Genomic DNA, 17,896 nt, shown 5'->3' with positions numbered 1-17,896 from the left:
CTAGTTTTACCCTGTTTTCTCTGTTCCCATTGTTTCATCAACAAGTTTAGATCACAACATGCTGGCTGCTGCTTGAGACCCAAACTGTACAGACCTGTAGAAATGGTTTGACTTGAGAAGTTCCACAGCCTCGTACACTTTATGGACAGACAGCAGGTAAGAGGCAGCCTTGACGTACTGATCCTGGAAACACAGCTGCTTGGCAAAGGCTTCCACGGCCCACAGCCACACACTGTAGCCAGCTAAAAAGAAAAAAGGGGGGGGAGGTGCATAAAAGGAGGCACACTTGAGTTAAAAATTCCTTATTTTTAAACGTCACTCCTGTATGCAGATCCATCAATCAGGTATGACTTCAAATGCCATGTAGCTTCACTTCCCTCCTCACACCCATATCCTGAAACAGGAATTGTGTCTTTGACTATCATACAAGAGATTTAGGGAACACTTTTGGGTGGGAGCACACAGTGACTGTGGCCACGCACATCTACTGAGGATGCTGATCAAAGAGAGTGCCTGCTGGGCTGATGAGACCCACCACACACACACTGCTTCATGTGTGGCCCGGTAAGATGCTCACCACAGCATTGACAGTCACCTCACAGCCATAGAGATGTGTACTCAGTCATGGGCCCCCTACCCTGAAGCATGCATTCACAAGATGGATCTTGTTGGTTTGTTTCTTTTGTTTTGTAAATTCATCTTCCTCTTCCACCTCTTCCTGGGCAAGGCTGGCAGGACTCCTGGTGCCAGCAAACTTCCTTTGCCCGCTTCTTCTTTGCAGCCTTGGGGGTACATGGTTGCTTTTTGCTGTCACGCCTCACCAGTTGTTTGTTCTTTTGAGACAGGGTCTCACTCTGTAGTCCTGGCTGGCCTTTAACTCACAGGGATCCACCTGCCTCTGCCTTCCAAGAGCTGGACTAGTGTGAAACCCCATGTCCAGCTGGCAGCCAGCTTTTCTGCTACACCTCTAGATGCCAGTGTTTGAGGGGAGGAATGGTGATCTTTTAAGGGCATTAAGGGGCCATTTTCTCCTTGCTTCCTTGAGCTACGCCATAATTCTTTTCCTAAGCACAGTGCACTTTTCCTGCCTCCATCATTTCACCAAACTTAATAGAAAATTGCAAAATCAACCTGGTGCATTGTCACATGCCTGTAATTCTAGCACTCAGGGAGGCACAGGCAGGGAGGAGAGGCCAGCCTGGTCTATAAAGTGAGTTCGGAACACCCAAAGCTACCCAAAGAGACTGTTTTGAAAAACAAAACAAAACAAAAACCACAAAACAAAATGGGGGCTGGAGAGACGGCTCAGAGGTTAACAACACTGGCTGCTTTCCCCAAGGTTCTGAGTTCAATTCCCAGAAACCACATGGTGGCTCACAACCACCTATAATGCAATCTGGTGCCCTCTTCTGGCCTGTAGGCATATATGCAGGCTGAACACTATATATAAGTCTTAAAAAAATTTCAAAATCTTATGTTCTTCTCCGCACATCTTCATAAAGAAGGCATAACAGACACCTTGCCCTTTGGTTTCTTGGGGTAACTTTTAGCAGTCCTGACTGAAAGGTTCACAGTGTAGCACAGGGCCCAGCATGGCTCAGTGCTCCCAGGCTCAACTAGCCGTTTTCATGAGGGTCACCTAGAATGTCCTTGCATACACTGTAGCTCAGTCATGCTGAGCATACAACGCTGCCTCAGTGTCTGGGTGCCACCTGTAAGAGTTCTACTCTAGCTACATGATTTGAGAGGTCACTTACTTAAGGACATGTAGGTCCTTACGGTCTTGTGATGTTAATGGGTATGAGTTGAATGTAGTTTAATTTCTATCAGTTGAACTGCTGGGCCAAACGTTTTAAGCATTTTCAATTTTGTTACATATGGTCTAAATTGTCCTTCAACGTGTGGTTTCTCGTCAACGGCTTATGTGGTAGAGGCATCCCCAGATGCCTGGTGGACAGTAATTAAAAAAACAGGTAGTGCTCCTACACAGACTGACGACTGCTCATTTTGACAAATTCCCATGAGCTGTTAGCACAGCCTGCCTCATCCACAATGCCAGCCCGTCCTGCCCTGCCCCTCATCTCAGGTGCTTGTCTTATCAAATGGTCTCTTACATCCCTGCACTGTAATGCAGATGACCAGGTGACCTTTGCCACTGCTGAGCGGTGCTGGCCCTGGCCCCCTAGCCCTGGGAACTATGAACAAAACGAAGCTCCTATTTTAGAGCATGGGCTACCGCTATTCTGTCTGGACAGCACACAATAGGCAGAGTCCACAGCCTTTGCTGTGCTGCAGAGTCAGCTTCTGTAAACCCATCCATTGGGTTTGTCAGTGCTCAAGGCAAGCACTGACAAATCATCTTTTCTTTTTTTGGCCCTGAATTCGTGATTCCTCTGCCCGAGCCTTCCAGGCGCTGGCACTGCAGCTGTGTGCTACCACGACACCACACGGGTGTTGCGGCAGCTTTAATGGCACATCCTGGAGGTGACACACTTTTCCAAGAAGCACATACCTACTGGTGCCACGGCCACAAGACTGTCCGTCAGCTCGCCTCTCTCTGCTGCGGCCTGGAGAACACCCTTCAGATCTCCCTTCCAGAGCATGAGCTGGTGAAAAAGCTCAGGGTGGCCACTTTCCAAGTGACCTTTTCCTGTGTAGAAGAGACAGTGTTTGAAAGCTGCTTTGGCCTTTATGAAACAGAAGTCACACTGGAAGAGAAGTCTACAGTCACTGACTGATCAGGAAGTCGCCCACTAACAGGATTTAAGATTTTAAGTCTTTCACTTTGCTTCAGAAGCAGGGTTTCTGTTTCTGCATCAAGACAACTGCTTCCAGCTCATCCTTCTGCTTCTGTTCCCAGTTTTGTAGGAGTGTTAGGATTACAGTGCAAACTATGTGTGCTCCAAGGGCTGAACTCAGGTCAGGAGTACACTTTTACCTGCTGAGCCATCCCTCTGCTCCCTGGCTTTCTTTCTTTAGAGACAGGGTCTCAACATGTAGCCCTGGCTGTCCTTGAACTCACAGAGATCGACCTCCCAAGTGCTGGGATTAAAGCGCCACCACTGCTTTTTTTTTTTTTTTCTTCTTTTGTGACAGTGTTTCATTGTGTAGCGCTGGCTGTCCTGAACTCACTTTGTAGACCAGGCTGGCCTCAAACTCACAGAGATCCACTTGCCCCTGCCTCCTGAGTGCTGGGATTAAAGGCGCCCGCCACTAAGGACAAAGTCCTCTCATAGCTCAGGGTGCTCTAGAACTCACTGGTTGGTCTTACAGGCTGGCCTCAACCTTGTGATGCTCCTGCTTTAGCCTCCAGCGTGCTAGCCTCCTGTGCCATCACAGGAATGAGCCACTGACCCAAACCAATATAAGGAACGGGACTGGAGCCCAGCTGAGCACTGTCACCAGTGGCCTTCCTGTGCATCACACCAGTTAGTGGCTATGGTTTGGAGTCTGATGACTACATGGACAACACAGGGGATGGCAACATGCTTATAAACAGCTCAAGCAGCATGGCATGACAATGCAAGGGCTGGCAGCCACACAGAGGCACATGTCAAAGTCAGGGTGAGTGAGGACTGACAGGCTATGTGGACTGAGGAGGCCTCACCTTCTGTTTCGATCATCCTGTACAGAGTCGCCCGGTCAGTGAAAAGGCCCAAGTGGAATCGTTCCTCAAGGTCAGCCGACACATCTTCAGTTAGCTCTGCTGATGTAAAAATGGAAACAGTCAACAGAGAAAGTGATGACATAGCTCCTGATTTCTGGATACATGCCCCAACACCTACTTCAAAGATAAAAGAAAAAATAAAACACCTCCCCCTACCACCACACTTCAAGCCCTCATTTATTCTACCCAAAAACCCTACTACTTTCTGAAGCAGTTTGGAGCCTTTAAAACTCAGCTGGGAGTCAGGGTTGGGCTGGAGAGATAGCTCAGTGGTTAAGAGCACTGTCTGCTCTTCTAAAGGACCCAGGTTCAATTCCCAGCACCCACATGGCAGCTCACAACTGTCTGTAATACCAATTCCAAGGGATCTGACACCTTCACACTAATGCACATAAAATAAATAATTAAAAAACAAACAAACAAACAAACAAAACCCCCGAGCTTGGGCAAAATCCAATGAGATAATACCATTCTTCTATTTGTGCTAATAAAGGTTTGAGAGGAAAATATTAAAAAATCATTTTCAATTCAACACGTCTTAAAAAAAATACTGTTAAATTAACCAGAGTATCCCAAGAATTCTCTGTAACAGTTAGGAGGCAGAGGCAGGAGGCTCTCTTTAATAAAAAATTCCTGAAATCTATCACAAAAGGATTCAATACTCATTCTCTACCCTTTAAAAACAGTCCATTATGCCTGTGTGTGGCCCAAAGCCCAGCATATGAAGGACTTGGGTTCTGTCCAGAGTACTCACTCTACCTGAGAATGTAAAAAACAAAACAAAATAACAACAACAAAAAACCCTAATCTCCAATAGGTTTAACTATTGTAACCAATGGAGCTTTAGGTTGCCTTAAGAAAAAAAAAAAACAAAAAAAAAACAAAAAAAACACCTATACAAAAGCTCAAGAGGAAACAGCCAGCAGTGGGCACTGGAACGGGCAGGGGAGCAACTTTCTTCAGATTCTGTGAACTGTGTTTTCTTGTGCTGCTCTTTCAAACACTGAATTCAAAGCAGAAACACTACATTGCTCAAATACCAAAATAGTGTGACAAACAAAACAAAACAAAAAAAATCATTAAAAAAATAAAACCTCCATTAAGTACTTTGAAGTAACGCCACATGATGGGGCATCTCTAGTAGAAGTTACTTTTTTTTTACCTAATGATACTAGCAGAGAAGAGCGGAAAGCAGATTTACACCAAGATATGTAGGGGTAGGCTGAACGGGGCACAAAGACGGCTGGTGACAGGCGGGACGCTGGGAACAGGACTGCAGGACAGGGTGTGGCGGTGGGCGGGAGGGAGGATAAGCAAAGTGGGAAAGGTGCAGCAGGGCTAATCTTAAGACACATGCCCCTAACACGCAGCACCACCAGCAGCTGAGCCCGTCAAGTGCAGGAGCGGCGCTCGGTACCTTTGGCATGTGTGGCAGTCGCCAGTACCAAACAGTCTCGATGGAGCTCCTCTTTGGACCTGTGGTCTAAGCTGGTGCTCAGAGGGAGCATGGAGCGAGCCTTCCTCTTCTTGAGCAAGGCTTCTGAAACGCAACAACCGCACATGGTATCAGAACAGCAGACCAGAGACAGAACTGAAGGACCACGAATACAGGCAGGGACGGCGCGGCCTGCAGCAGGGCGGCACTGAGCCGCCCAGACAGCAGCTTTTACACCACACTGGCTGGTACATCTTCACAAAATACGCAAAGCGCCCTTGCTAACATTCCCAAGTGGAATCAACAAGTGTAAGACATTTCAAGTGCTCAGCAATGAGAACAGACAAAAAACCAAAATGATCACCAGCAGCACACTCAGAGCACCCCGCGCTTATTCAAAAGGCTCTCTTGGGCACAGCAGGTTTAGAAATACGTGCTGACAGAACACTGACCTGGCTTCTCCTTCGGTGGCTCCTTTTTCAGGGAGGTGGCTTTGCTACTCACAGTGACTTTTAACTTTTCAAAGCCTAAGGAAACAGCAGTGCAGGAAGCAGGTTCTCCACAAACTGCAGCAAGGGTAAAGAAACAGAGAAGCTCTGAGATGAGAACTATATAAAAAGGTGGTGAGCATGGGGTCTCTCACCTGTAACTCAGCATTCTGGATACTGAGACAGGGTAACTAAGGTTGAAGCCAGCCTGGGCTACTACTCACAGCCTGTCCTGTGAGTCCCAGGACAACCAACAGTGGTTAGAACGAGACTCTGTTTCAAAACACACTGTGGAGCCTATTCTTGTTGTAAGAGCATTAACAGGCTCAGCAATGCAATTCTAGCAACTGTGCCTTTTCCGCTTCATAGACTGACTGATTCACTTGGAACTCTGACATTTGATTTGGAAACTCTCATGGCGAATTATCTGTCAGATAACTTAGCTTCTATGCACAGACAGGACAAAGTTTCCCTAATTTAAAACTGCAGGTCCACAACAGTCACAATCCTAAGCACACAAACTGTTTTCTGGCCTACACAGGCAAAGGACATTTTGTGTAGCCCTTATATGATACAATTTACAATTATTGTTGTCACTGTATGTGCTCTGTTGTGTACGTGGAGGTCAGGACAGTGGTAATAATAATTGTAAATGCATCTGTACCATATGAGACTCTTTGGAGTCAGGTCTCTCCTTCCACCTTTCATGGGTTCCAGGATCAACCTCAGGACTGTGTGGCAGGCACTGGGCCATCTCACCATCCCCCAAGATAAGCGCATTCTGGTTAGCCTGAAGGTAAACCTGGTAAGCTCTTAGGAATTTATCTACCCAAATCCACAATCTAAGATGGATGGTCAAAGATACCTCTGCTTTGGTTGTTTCAATCCTGGCACATGGAAATATCAGAGTTCAGCGACAATCACTTTATACTCTCTGGTTTTTAATCATTCATTTTAACAGATGTAAACACAGAGACTTAAGGTAGTAAGAGAACGAAAGTGCTATTTTATCTATACTCAGCCTTTTCTCTTCAAACACGCACAAGATTAAAATGAGAGCTAGTGACACATGCATTCCATGAGAATCTAACAAACGACACAGCTGCACTTATGGAAAGAACGGACCCTTTGTGATGGTTTGAGTAAGGACAGCTTCATAGGCTCCTGTAGGTGTGGCCTTGTTGAAGGAAGTGTGTCACTGGGGGTGGGCTTTGAAGTTTCAGAAGCCCAAGCCAGGCCTAATCTCCCCCTCTTTGCCTTCGGATCAGGATGTAGCTCTTAGTTACTGCTCCAGGGCCATGAGTGTTGCCACGCTGCCAGCCATGATGATACTGGACTGAGCCTCTGACACTATACGCAAGCTCCCAATTAAATGCTTTTTTAATAAAACTTGCCTTGGTCAGGGTTCCTCGTCATGGGAACAGAACAGTGACTAAGACACCCTTAGTTTTTCTCTGGTAAGAGAGAGCCAAGCAGATCTCAAGCTGGACAAAGGGAACTTGCTTGCTCCCATGTAAATAGGAACACTTAAGTTCATCTGTTCAAGGGACAATGTTTTCTTTTGTTGTAGGATACCTGGTCACACTATGACACTGTATACTGGAAAAACCTGTTTCTAGTTGTGGTGTGGTTCAACCCTAGCACATACCTATAATCCAAGGGCCTTCCGTACACAGCATTAAATAAAGTCAACCACAGGTTAGGAGGTGGAACAAACAATCAGTTGACAGGGAGTGAATGCAGGAAAAAACCCCAGAGAATGAGGATGTCTGGAGGATGAACAGAGAGACACACAGAAAGTAGAAAGGAGGGACATTCAGTTTGAAGGTTATTAAGAGAATATGGATAAGGAGAAGGGGCTTTTCCTTCTGGGATGTTGTTGGGTAGGAAGGTCAGCTGGGTGCTTTCTCTGCCCCTCTGAGCTAGCAGGCTTTCACCCTAATATCTGGCTCTCGAGTCTTTATTGGTAAAACCAGTTTGGGATTTTGTTTAAAACAACATTCTTTCACAGAGGCATGCTCTCCAGTCACACCTCTGCTCACACGCTGCCCTTTCTTACTGTGCCTCACAGTCTCACCCTGAACAGCTGAAGCTGAGCTGTACAGTGGAAAGTTCTGGTGTCTTTAAAAACATGTAAACATGTTTTTTGTTTTAATCCCAGGTGTAGATATGGGGCTAATTTAGACTGTCCACGGCAGCAAACTATTTGCCTCGTCCTGGCTCTGAGAGGGGCTCTTTGCCAGCTGCAGAGTTCAATTCTGAGGACTCTGGAGAGGGAATAAAGCCCAGAGAGAAAAGGGGAGCTCCAAGAAAGCAAAATGCTGCTGCTGCTCCTGATTGCTGTTGATGCAGTTTGAGGAGAAGATATCCCAACTATGAAGATTAGACTTGCCCCAAGGAACCAAGGACCCTAACCAGCAGGAACCAGCTGAAGAGAACTGCACCACCTTTCTCACTAGAACCTCCTCTCTCCTACCTGGTATTGGGTGTTAGACGGGACTGGGATGGAGTAGGAAGAGGCAAAAGAAACGGAAATGAAATATTTTTCGAAAAAGCGCCTATAGTATTACTGTCTCCACCCCAATCATCCACCATATCTCCTGTAACATTTCAAAGAGGCAGTTAGAGATTTAACCTTTTAAAGAGATGGAGAGATGGCTCAGGGTTTACAGCACTGGATGCTCTGCAGAGGACCTACATTCAGTTCCCAGCACCTACACGGTAGCTCACAAGTGTCTGTAATTCCAGTTGCTGGGGACCCACTGCTCTCTTCTGGTCCCCACGGGCACTGCACTTTTGTGGTACACAAGCATAAATGCAGGCAAAACAGTCATACACATGAAACAAAACTAAATCTTAAAAACTGAAACAAAACATAGCCCTTTAACCAGTGTTAACAGTTTGCAAAGGCTCACTTGAGACAGAAGCTACACACTGAGAAGGACCGGCTCTATCAAGATACCGGTGAGCCGGTGTTGCAGAAGCACCTACCAACTGGAGAGGGTGGCAGCTCTGGCTCCTGGGCTTCCTCCTCACCATCCTGGTCTGACACGCCATTCTCAACAGGTCCTGAGTTCTCCCTTACACTTTCATCTTCGGTGCCAATGGATGAATCTTGCTTTATAGGCAGTCGCGGGTTAGGTTTTTTCTTCTTTTTAAGCTTTGGCTTAGGTTGAGAGAGCCGTTTTTTCTCTAGTTCAATACTTTTTTTCCCTACAAAGACCATAGTAACAGTAAGAATAGATGCCAGGCACAGTGGTACACATTCAGGGAGGCAGAGGCAGGCTCTGAGATTTCAAGGCGAGCCTGGTCTACAAAGAGAGTCCATGATAGTCAAGGCCACATGGAGAAAATATAGCTGGTCAAAGCTCCTGGTGAAACCCTCTGGAACTACACGCCACTCTGACAGCCCCACACACTGCCTTCCCCAAGTCTTCCTGCCTACATCCTCCATCCAAGAACAAATCCTCTTGGGATTTGGTATGCCCACTCATGTATGCCCACTTTTCAAGGGATGCAGACTACATTTTCAACTGGCCACAGAGGCAAGACAGCACCTCTGGACAGTACATGCTTTTTTGGTTATTTTAATCATGTGATAAGAGGGTGTCTTAATGTTTGCTGTCCATGACCACGCTTTTGGACTCCCTAGTTCCAGCACCAGGTTCTTGACTGGGGCTGTCACTAACTCACCAAGTCGGCACCCGTGACTTCCTGGTTGGAATGCAGTGGTGGAGGCCTACTAGCTCCACAAGGACTGGAGTTTCTGGCGATTCTGGAACCTGAAGAGTACCCTTCCCATATGCTCCATACCTACTAGTTTGCAGCACCCAGTACTACTCTTTCTTCCTTAAAAGCTTTATCACTTGCAGACAGCCTTTTTTTTTTTTAAATCACCTTTCATATTTCAACTGCTTTTGACTCATAGTATTATAACCAGCACTTCCACTACAGACCAGATGTAAAACGTCTGACCCTTGACCCGAGCGAGACTCTCACTGCCTTGTAGATGACCTGGCTCCCTGTCTTCTGCTGCTCTGTCACCAGTTTGAGTGTCACTGTTCTAGGTTTTCATAGAGACAGTAAGCATCCTGTGTAGTCCTCTGGGCCTGGCTGCTTCTGCTCAGTGTGGTTTGTCAGAAACTCATCAATTTCGCTGCATTTGTCAGAAGCTGTTCTTTGTTTCTGTTCTGCGGGATGAACCAGGTCTTGTAGACATGGCACACTCTGTACTGAGCTGCATCTCCAGCCTACATCTTTCTTATGGCTATGCACACTTCCTCTGAAGGACACACTCACACGCTCATTAGCATTGGAGCTGTGTCCAGTTTCTGACCACAGACAAAGCTAATCTGAATATTATTTTACAAGACTGTAAGAGGACAGGAAACGCCATCGTTGGAGGTATATTTCTCCATCTACTGTTTCTAGCTGTTTATAGTAGGAGATATGTCTGGCACCAGTTAATCCCTGGCTGTTGCAAATACAATTTCCCTGTTTATTTTCTTTATATTAAAAAATACATATATATTTAAATTTAAAACTTATATTTTTATAAACTTGTGAAATTTACATGTAAATTATAAACATTACATTTATATGATTGTATGGCTAGCAGACAGACAGAGAGAGAGACAGAGGAAGAAAGAAATCTATCCATCAGAGACCAGCTTGTGGGACTTCCACAATGTGGGTCCTAGGGCTCAAACCCTAGTCAGGCTTAGCAGCAAATACTTTTATACCCAATGTTGTATAAGTTTCCTCTGAGATTGAAACATTCCATCCTGCAAGAAAGTTCTTTAAACAGGAAGGTAAACAACTCAAAAAAGCTTCAGGAAGTCTCTGGAACTAGCAGATGTCAATAGGTCCCTCCCTGCCAAAGCAGACAATAAAAGCTGAGGGCCCCCCTCAAAGGAAGAGATGCTATGCCGCGAAGACTCTGGGACTTAGATCAGCTGTCTGGAGAAAGTAGAAACTTGCCACGCTGCCTGGAAGACGTTCAGAATAGTCACTTGGAAAGGAAGTTCTTCAACCTGTTGAGCTACCTGCAGGCTTTCAGTGAGCTCCAGGTTCCCAGCTTTTGTAAGCTGTCACCCATGCTGGAGTAGGCTTTGGTGATGCAGCCATTTTTTAGTTACTCTATTCCTGTAAGTAACCCCAAGAAAACTCATGGGATCACTGTATGGATAACACTGGTGTTATCTGCACATCAGTTTGCTGTGAGCGCCATATCTGTATAGTTAATATACTCATTTACATATTACATATTAATAATAAACAATATATAGGTATTAACTAATGTGAGTCTGAGTACTCATGATCACCCAGGCATGCCTATCGAAGTCACAGGGCACTTCTGGAGTCAGTTCCCCCTTTCCACCTTTACGTGGACTCTAGGGACTGAGCTCAGGCTGACAGGGTTTGCATAGCAAGTCCCTTACCCAGTGACAGCCAGTCTTGGTTGCCAACCTGCCTATACCTGCAAGCAACTAAAACCCAAGAAGTGGGAGCAGACCTGTGAGCAACTGTCTCTATCTGCTTTTAACTGTTTTGAGACAGGGCTGTCCTGGAGCCTGCTGTGTAGACCAGGCTGGCCCTGAAAGCACAAAGATCCTTGTGCCTCTGCCTCCCAGGTCTCGATTAAAGGAGTGCACCACTATGCTGAGCCTTGTGGGGAGTTTCTTGACTGGATCTGAGGTCAGAAGACCCATCATAATCAGGGCCACACCTCTGGGCCTATATAAAGGATATGCAGAAAGAAAGCCCTTGCATTTTGCCTGCTTGTGCTCACTCTTGTCAGTGTTAGAACCTACTTCTTTAGGATTCCAACACAGACTAAAGACAAGCTGCTCTCCACAAGTCTTTCTAGACTCCAGCACCAGATCTGGAACTGTTGAGCAATCTTGCAGAAGGAACAAGTACTGGATTTTTGGCCTTTCCATCAGGAGACAGCCATTCTTGGACTACCCAGACCACAGCCTGTAAGCTACTCTAATACATCTCCTGTGTTTCATTCTATCAGTTCTGTTCCTTTGGAGAATCCTGACTAATCTCCCCACCCTCAGACATCATGCTGCCCCTCCTGTCAACTATCCCTCTTGTTTACAAGGGCCCCTTCACCTACTCCCTGTACTTCGATGTGTCTCAGTTCTTTGAATATACTCTTTCTGGCATAAGGTGCTGTAGGTTCTTTCCTTTCCGAATGCCCTCCTAGTGAAGATGTGGCCACACTTGTTACAATTCGGCAGTGCTATCCTTGGCCCTGAAGGCTGCAGACACACTCTACTGATACTGGGTGGGATCAGAGAAACTCATCAATTATTAAGGCAGAGAGAAAGGGAATCAGAAAAACTGTGTGGACCCCCTAACCTCTTCCTGACCAACCTTGAGGAGGCCGGGAATGGTCCTGCATGGAGGTCAGCCACCTGTATACACAGAAGTCATCTGCACCCGAGTAGATGCATTCTGGGTCCACTGGGGACCACGCCACACACAGCAGCCGGCCTCGATGTCCTCGGAAATTGAACAAAGGCTCTTCCCGGAGGGCATCCCACACCTACGACAGTAGTGGGACAGAAATAACAATTGCTGGTTATCCTATTGTTCTGGGACATAAATTGCCCAATTAAAAATGAACTCATGGCGGGCTTTTATTTCTCATGCGATTTGCAATGTATCTAAGGCGTCCATGTGACAACACTGTCTCTCAGAGGAGGAGCATGTGGGAGCGGCATTCCTGTGGAGATGATCCACTCATGCTCTATGGACCACATTATCTCAAACCAGAACTGTGTTGATGTTTGTCCTGGGGAGCTGGCATGGCGGCCACCAGTACAATCCTAGCCTAGAAGGCTGGGGCAAGAGGAGTAAAGCTTTGAGGACAGCTTGGTGCGATGGTGAGACAGCTCAGCGGAAAAGGCACTTGCTGTCAAGTCTGATAACCTCAGTTCAACCCCCAGGACCACAGGGTCACCTACTCCTGCAAGTTTTCCTGGCCATGCACGCATGCAAACAAAATAAATGCAATTTAAAAAAATCAAAACAGATGGGTGGTGGTGGTACGCAGCTTTGATCCAAGCACTCAGGAGGCAGAAGCAGGTAGATCTCTGAATTTGAGGCCAGTGTGGTTTAGAGTGAGTTCCAGGACAGCCAGGGATACATACTGAAACCCTGTCTCGAAAAAAACAAAACAATACAAAATACAAAGAGCTGGACAGCGTGCCTTGCAGAGCAAGACACTGCAGCAAAAGCCCAAAGAAAAAAAGTGTCTACAATTAGCTAAAATCTTTGTGGTGGTTTGGTTGAAAGATACTTTTTGGGCCACTTAGGTCCACCACACTGAGAGTAATTAGAAGTCACCACACTGACTCTAAGTCAAAATGAGCAGCTCAAGGCTATGATGAAACTACAATGTCTTTTAGCTCTTACAGTCTTTCTGTAGATGACAGAGGGGAATGAGAACAACCTAAAACAGAGAGCTGGCAGAGGGGAAAGTTTCTTAGAATACACCAGACTACACAGCGAAGGGCCCCGCTCACGGATACACAGTACCTGAGCTGTGCCATCATAGCAAGCAGAGACCAGCCGTCCATCATGATGCGGGCTCCACGCCAGACTGGTAACCTTGGCTGTGTGCCCCGACAGGGTCCGGTAGGGCTCTGTGATGGTCACTGGAGACTCAGAACTGCTCTCTAACGGACAAGGGGAAGAAGTCACAACAACAGCCACAAAAAGGATGCACAGGAAGACAGAGCATGGCAAGAAGCAAGGTGTTGTGAGATCCCAGTGATTAAGAATGCAGCTCACTAGATGGGAACAGCCACAGGATCAGGGAATTTGCTGAGAGTGTGTGTCTTCTCTAAACAATATGGTTGTCCAAACATGACCTGAACAAAGATGACACAAGACGTGCTAATGTAGAAGGGAGAAGGCTTGAACGTTCAAGGGAAAAGGCTCATGAGGCCAACTTTAGACAAAGAACTACAGGCAGCTAAGAAATATTGAGAAAGAAAACAGTCTTCCCCAGAGAAGAACACATATCAATTGGTTATCCAATACCAAATTGTCAGCTCTGAAAACATAAACATACTAGCAACATGGCATGCACTAAGCAGGTTACATTTATGTATTTAGGAATATATATGTACAACAATTAAAGACAAGAAAGAGCCCAAGAAGTTGAAGGGTGTGTGTGTACATGGAAGGGTTTAGAGGGAGGAAAGAAGGAAGAAATCATGTAAAATTCTTCTTAAAGAAGTGTAGCTGGCAGGGTCTGACATGCAGGCTCCCACAGGAAGTGTGTTAGATAAAGGCCACTAACATATCTGCTCTTGCATGTACTCTAGGTAGTGACAGAGCATCTGAAGCTACTAAAGAGGAAATACCAGACAAAACCAAACTGTAGGAACAATATTACCAACTGCTGAGTTTCTAGTCGTTATCCATTCTTTTACCTAAAGAAATCCAACATTTTTGGTAATAATGGTCTGTTCTGCTAGTGACACATTTCCTCATCTTAAAACAAAACAAAATGATGTAACACTCTGTGACGTCTCTAACTTCACCTACATTTAAGACTTCCTGTAGGCACAGGATCCCAGATCACAGGTGGACAGGGAAGTGCAAGGGGCAACCCAGCATTCAGACGGCACAGGTAGGAGGACAGTGTTCAAGGTCATCCTTGGCTACATGAGGCTACCCTGGGCTATAGGAGACCTTGTCTCAGAAATCCACTATCACCCCAGAGAGAAGTCAGTGTTACCTAGGACAGCCCTGAGGTTGTGCACGTAGATGACCGCGTTGTTGGAGCCAGAAGCCAGGAGGCAGCTCAGCTCTGGACGGCTGCCGTGCTCATGGTGCCACACGGCGGCGTTCACGAGCTTGTGGTGCTGCTGGATGGTGCAGAGCAGTCTCAAGTTGGGGACCTGGAAGATTTCTATGGACCTGGGACAAGACACAGCAGGATGAGAACCTTGGCTGACCAAGGTACAATTTGTGCTAATAGCCCTTCCTTTTTCTCTCAGTCCAAGGAAGCTGAGCTAGAAAGTGCTCTATCCCTGGCAGAGGTCCTTCTTTCAGAAGGAACCAGGACTAGCCGAGGGTGGAGGTGTGAGTGAATTAGGAACTTATGTCTGAAAAAGGACTATGACCACAGTCAACAATAGACAAAAAGACAGTGAGACTTCCCAAAGATGGAAGCTGAGGGTACCCACAGTGAGTCCTAACGCAGAACAGGTGAGGCTACCACTGGGCACTGTAGAAGGCCTTGGCCAGCCACGGAGTGCTGCAACCACAGAGCTTCCTGCACAGGACACACTCACCCATCTTCATTGCCGATTGCCATGACTCTGCCATCTCCTTTCCAGCTGATCTCCGTGTGAACAGGCAGCTTGTACTAGAAAGCAAAACAGGCCAGGTACAGGAATGAGCACTTCCTGTTCATCTTACAACTCAATGACACGATGAGGAGAAGGAATACCCCTGGTGACTAAAACATGTTCTAAATATGAAGAGCAGTTTTTAGACCAGCACCGCAATCAGCCAGAGAATGAGTACTCCGACTACAGGTTCTGAAATGGAACAGAGCAGCCAGCGATTAATTACTGTGCAGCCTGTGACCTTACAGAGCAAAGCTAATCAAAAGGAATCGGTCTGCAGTGACAGCCTCCCACTCCCCAGCCTCTTTCCATGCCTCCACTGCTCACAAGCAGGACCAGCTATTCTCATGGTCCCGTCAGGACCTTGCCCCCTTACTTCCTTTTTCTTAAAATGATTTATATTATATTGGGGTGAGTGTGTCTGTAGAAGCCTGAGGACAACTTTGGGAGTAGATTCTCTACTTTTATGTAGGTTCCTGGACAGAACTCAGGTGGGCACGTGTGCTGGCAAGCACTTTTACCTGCTGAGCCACTTCACTGGTGGCATGACCCTGTTTTCTTTTGTCTATTCCATACATGCCCACAGCTTCTTTTTTTGTAAAGAGATTCCAAATTTTTATTTCTTTTGCAGGATCCTCAGTTGAACTCTGATACAGAAGTCCAGCTGCCACGCAACAAAAATCTTGCCAGGATAGGAATTTTATTATCAGATGTTAATATACAAACAACATTGAAAAAAATGAAAGAATACAGTCAACTACAATTTGACTATGTTACCTTGTGGTAACCATACAAAAAATTGAGTAGCAGCAATTAAACCTGCTCATTTGGTTCCAATTTTAGTATATGTGCTGCGGAAGCGAGCACATAACTGCTCATTGGGAAGGGAAAAGAAATCTTAGTATTTATGATCTGACTTTCAAGTAAGGGACAGCTGTAGAAGCTGGGCATTATGGTGCATACCTATGATCCTAGCACCTGGGAAGTAGAGGCAGGAACCAAGCTCAAGGCCAGACTAAGCTAAATTAGATCCTGTCTCCAAAAAAAGGGTAAGAAATTCAAATACAGCAGCACAAAGTTAAAGCAAATGTGATTAAATGTGAGGCCCAGGCAAAGGACCCAAGAGAACTTTCTGAATTGTGCACGTGACTGAGTGCATGAACATCCCTATATCCCCAGCACTTGGGAGGCTGAGGGAGGAGGAGCTAATGGGAAGCCTCCTATCAAAAGAAAAGAGCTGAGGAGGCCAGTGGAAGCACACACAGTCACTGTCAGTAGGGCAGTGACTCTAGTTGAAAGGGTAGCTCTAAAAGGACGCACGCACGTCTTTACTCCCAGCTCCTGGGAAGCAAAAGCCAGAGGATCTCTGTAAATCTGAGGCCAGGCTGGTCTCCATGGTAAGTTCCAGGCCACCCAGAACTACATATGGTAAAGTCTGTCTCAAAGAGAAATATCCAAAAACCAAACAAAAAGGATGCTTTACAGAGACACGATGAAAAAAATTTTTATCATTACCATTGCAATTAAGACTCCCCAACCCCCACTCAGTGTTTTACTTTACTCAATGATCAAGACCTCTCAGGTACAGCAGGGAACCCACAAATTCACCAGTAGCTTCAGCTATCTGAGAAGTCTGGCTGAGCACATCTTTACAGATGGCCGTGAGTAAGAGAGACCAAAGGAAGCTGAGTAGACTTTAGGCCGCTGGAACTTACTCTGATGGAATTGGTATCCCTCACGAGTTTGTTGATGTCGAAGGCCTCTCCACTGAGCTTCCAGGGGTTATGCTGCAGTACAATGCCTTCCCCTCCACAGCTGTACAAGGTGAGGGAGGGCCTGTCTCCTTCCCCTCCTGCCACAGAAAAGCCCGTGAGTTCCTCACCTCACCAGCAGAGCTGCTTCCAAAGCTACATCATTAGCACAGCACATCACACTGTCAACAGGAAGGGCTTTGTGTGGCAAGTGATGCAGTGTGTTGAGTTAAGCCATTCTCTTAGCAGTGTGGACAGTTGTGGGCAGAAGAGGCGTCAACTTCTGAGATACTGTGTTCACTGTAACGGCTTTCTGGTGTTCAAGAGCCCTGACACGACAGATGTGGTCAGAGAGAACTTTATGGTCGAAAATAAAAGCTTCTGACAATGTAGGTTTTCTTCCAGAAGTGAGATTCCTGCTGCTTGTGCACACAGGACTTCCCATGACTAAGGCGGGGTCTCAGGGCACAGCCCTTAGTTGTACAGCTATGTTCCTGTTGGCAAGGCAACTCTCTACTCTGCATAAAATCAGTGCTGCGGAATCCAGACACTTCAGCACAGGAGGATGGCAAAAGACCGTAAAACGCTTCTAGCTCATTTTAAAAGACACTAAGAAAGACATATTACTTTAGGGAAAGAAGCAGCGCACGCGCACACACACACCCCCCGCAGTGACTGTACCCGAACATTTATGACCTCAGCTTTCAGACCCTAGAATTAAAGTAGAACACATTCTTGTGTGTTAACTTACACACTAAGGCACTTACCAAGGGACATGGGGGGGACTGGTGGCCCCCAAGCCAACCTGTACACAGTCTTCTTGTGATACGTGCTTGAAATCTGTGGAGGTCTGTAGATGGGAAAACAGGGTGATCTGAAGAAAGAGGCCCACCAGAAAACACACTCTTTCTCTGAAAGGTTCTTCCTATACATTTGGTTGTTGGAATTAGAGAAAAACAATTTAATTTTGGCCCAAATACTTGGTCGTTGAAAATAAACGCTTAACTTACCATGTAATAATATCCACTACCAAAACAAGCCCACACAGCAAGCCAGCGAGGATCATTTTTCTCTTCTGTTTCTCTAATAAGCCCATAGCAAATTTTCTATAGCTATTTAGGGGTACTGAGGCTGTGAGAACCACAGTTACCCAACCTCAAGCTGAAGATGAGAGGCCA

At 46.2% G+C, this 17,896-nt stretch overlaps 1 protein-coding gene across 5 annotated transcripts in view; it reads right to left on the bottom strand.

The window, feature by feature from the left end:
* The window catches only part of Gemin5 (gem nuclear organelle associated protein 5), a 43,965-nt gene that overhangs the window by 13,185 nt on the left and 12,884 nt on the right, over positions 1–17,896 (bottom strand). For 3 of the 5 annotated variants that reach the window (XM_060363672.1, XM_021660429.2, XM_021660430.2), the window contains exons 10-21: positions 17,486–17,568; positions 16,683–16,819; positions 14,911–14,984; positions 14,352–14,533; positions 13,142–13,281; positions 11,975–12,146; positions 8,582–8,803; positions 5,555–5,668; positions 5,085–5,207; positions 3,608–3,706; positions 2,513–2,650; positions 95–242 (exon numbers count right to left, since the gene is read on the bottom strand). In XM_060363672.1, coding sequence (XP_060219655.1) covers positions 95–242; positions 2,513–2,650; positions 3,608–3,706; positions 5,085–5,207; positions 5,555–5,668; positions 8,582–8,803; positions 11,975–12,146; positions 13,142–13,281; positions 14,352–14,533; positions 14,911–14,984; positions 16,683–16,819; positions 17,486–17,568 — 1,632 coding nt within the window. The remainder of the gene's footprint in view (positions 1–94; positions 243–2,512; positions 2,651–3,607; positions 3,707–5,084; positions 5,208–5,554; positions 5,669–8,581; positions 8,804–11,974; positions 12,147–13,141; positions 13,282–14,351; positions 14,534–14,910; positions 14,985–16,682; positions 16,820–17,485; positions 17,569–17,896) is intronic. The other 2 variants (XM_021660432.2, XM_021660433.2) reach the window with 1 other exon arrangement.

The sequence above is a fragment of the Meriones unguiculatus genome, chromosome 11, assembly GCF_030254825.1.
Source record: "Meriones unguiculatus strain TT.TT164.6M chromosome 11, Bangor_MerUng_6.1, whole genome shotgun sequence".
NCBI lineage: Eukaryota > Metazoa > Chordata > Mammalia > Rodentia > Muridae > Meriones > Meriones unguiculatus.
This window is presented reverse-complemented; position numbering and strand designations above follow the sequence as displayed.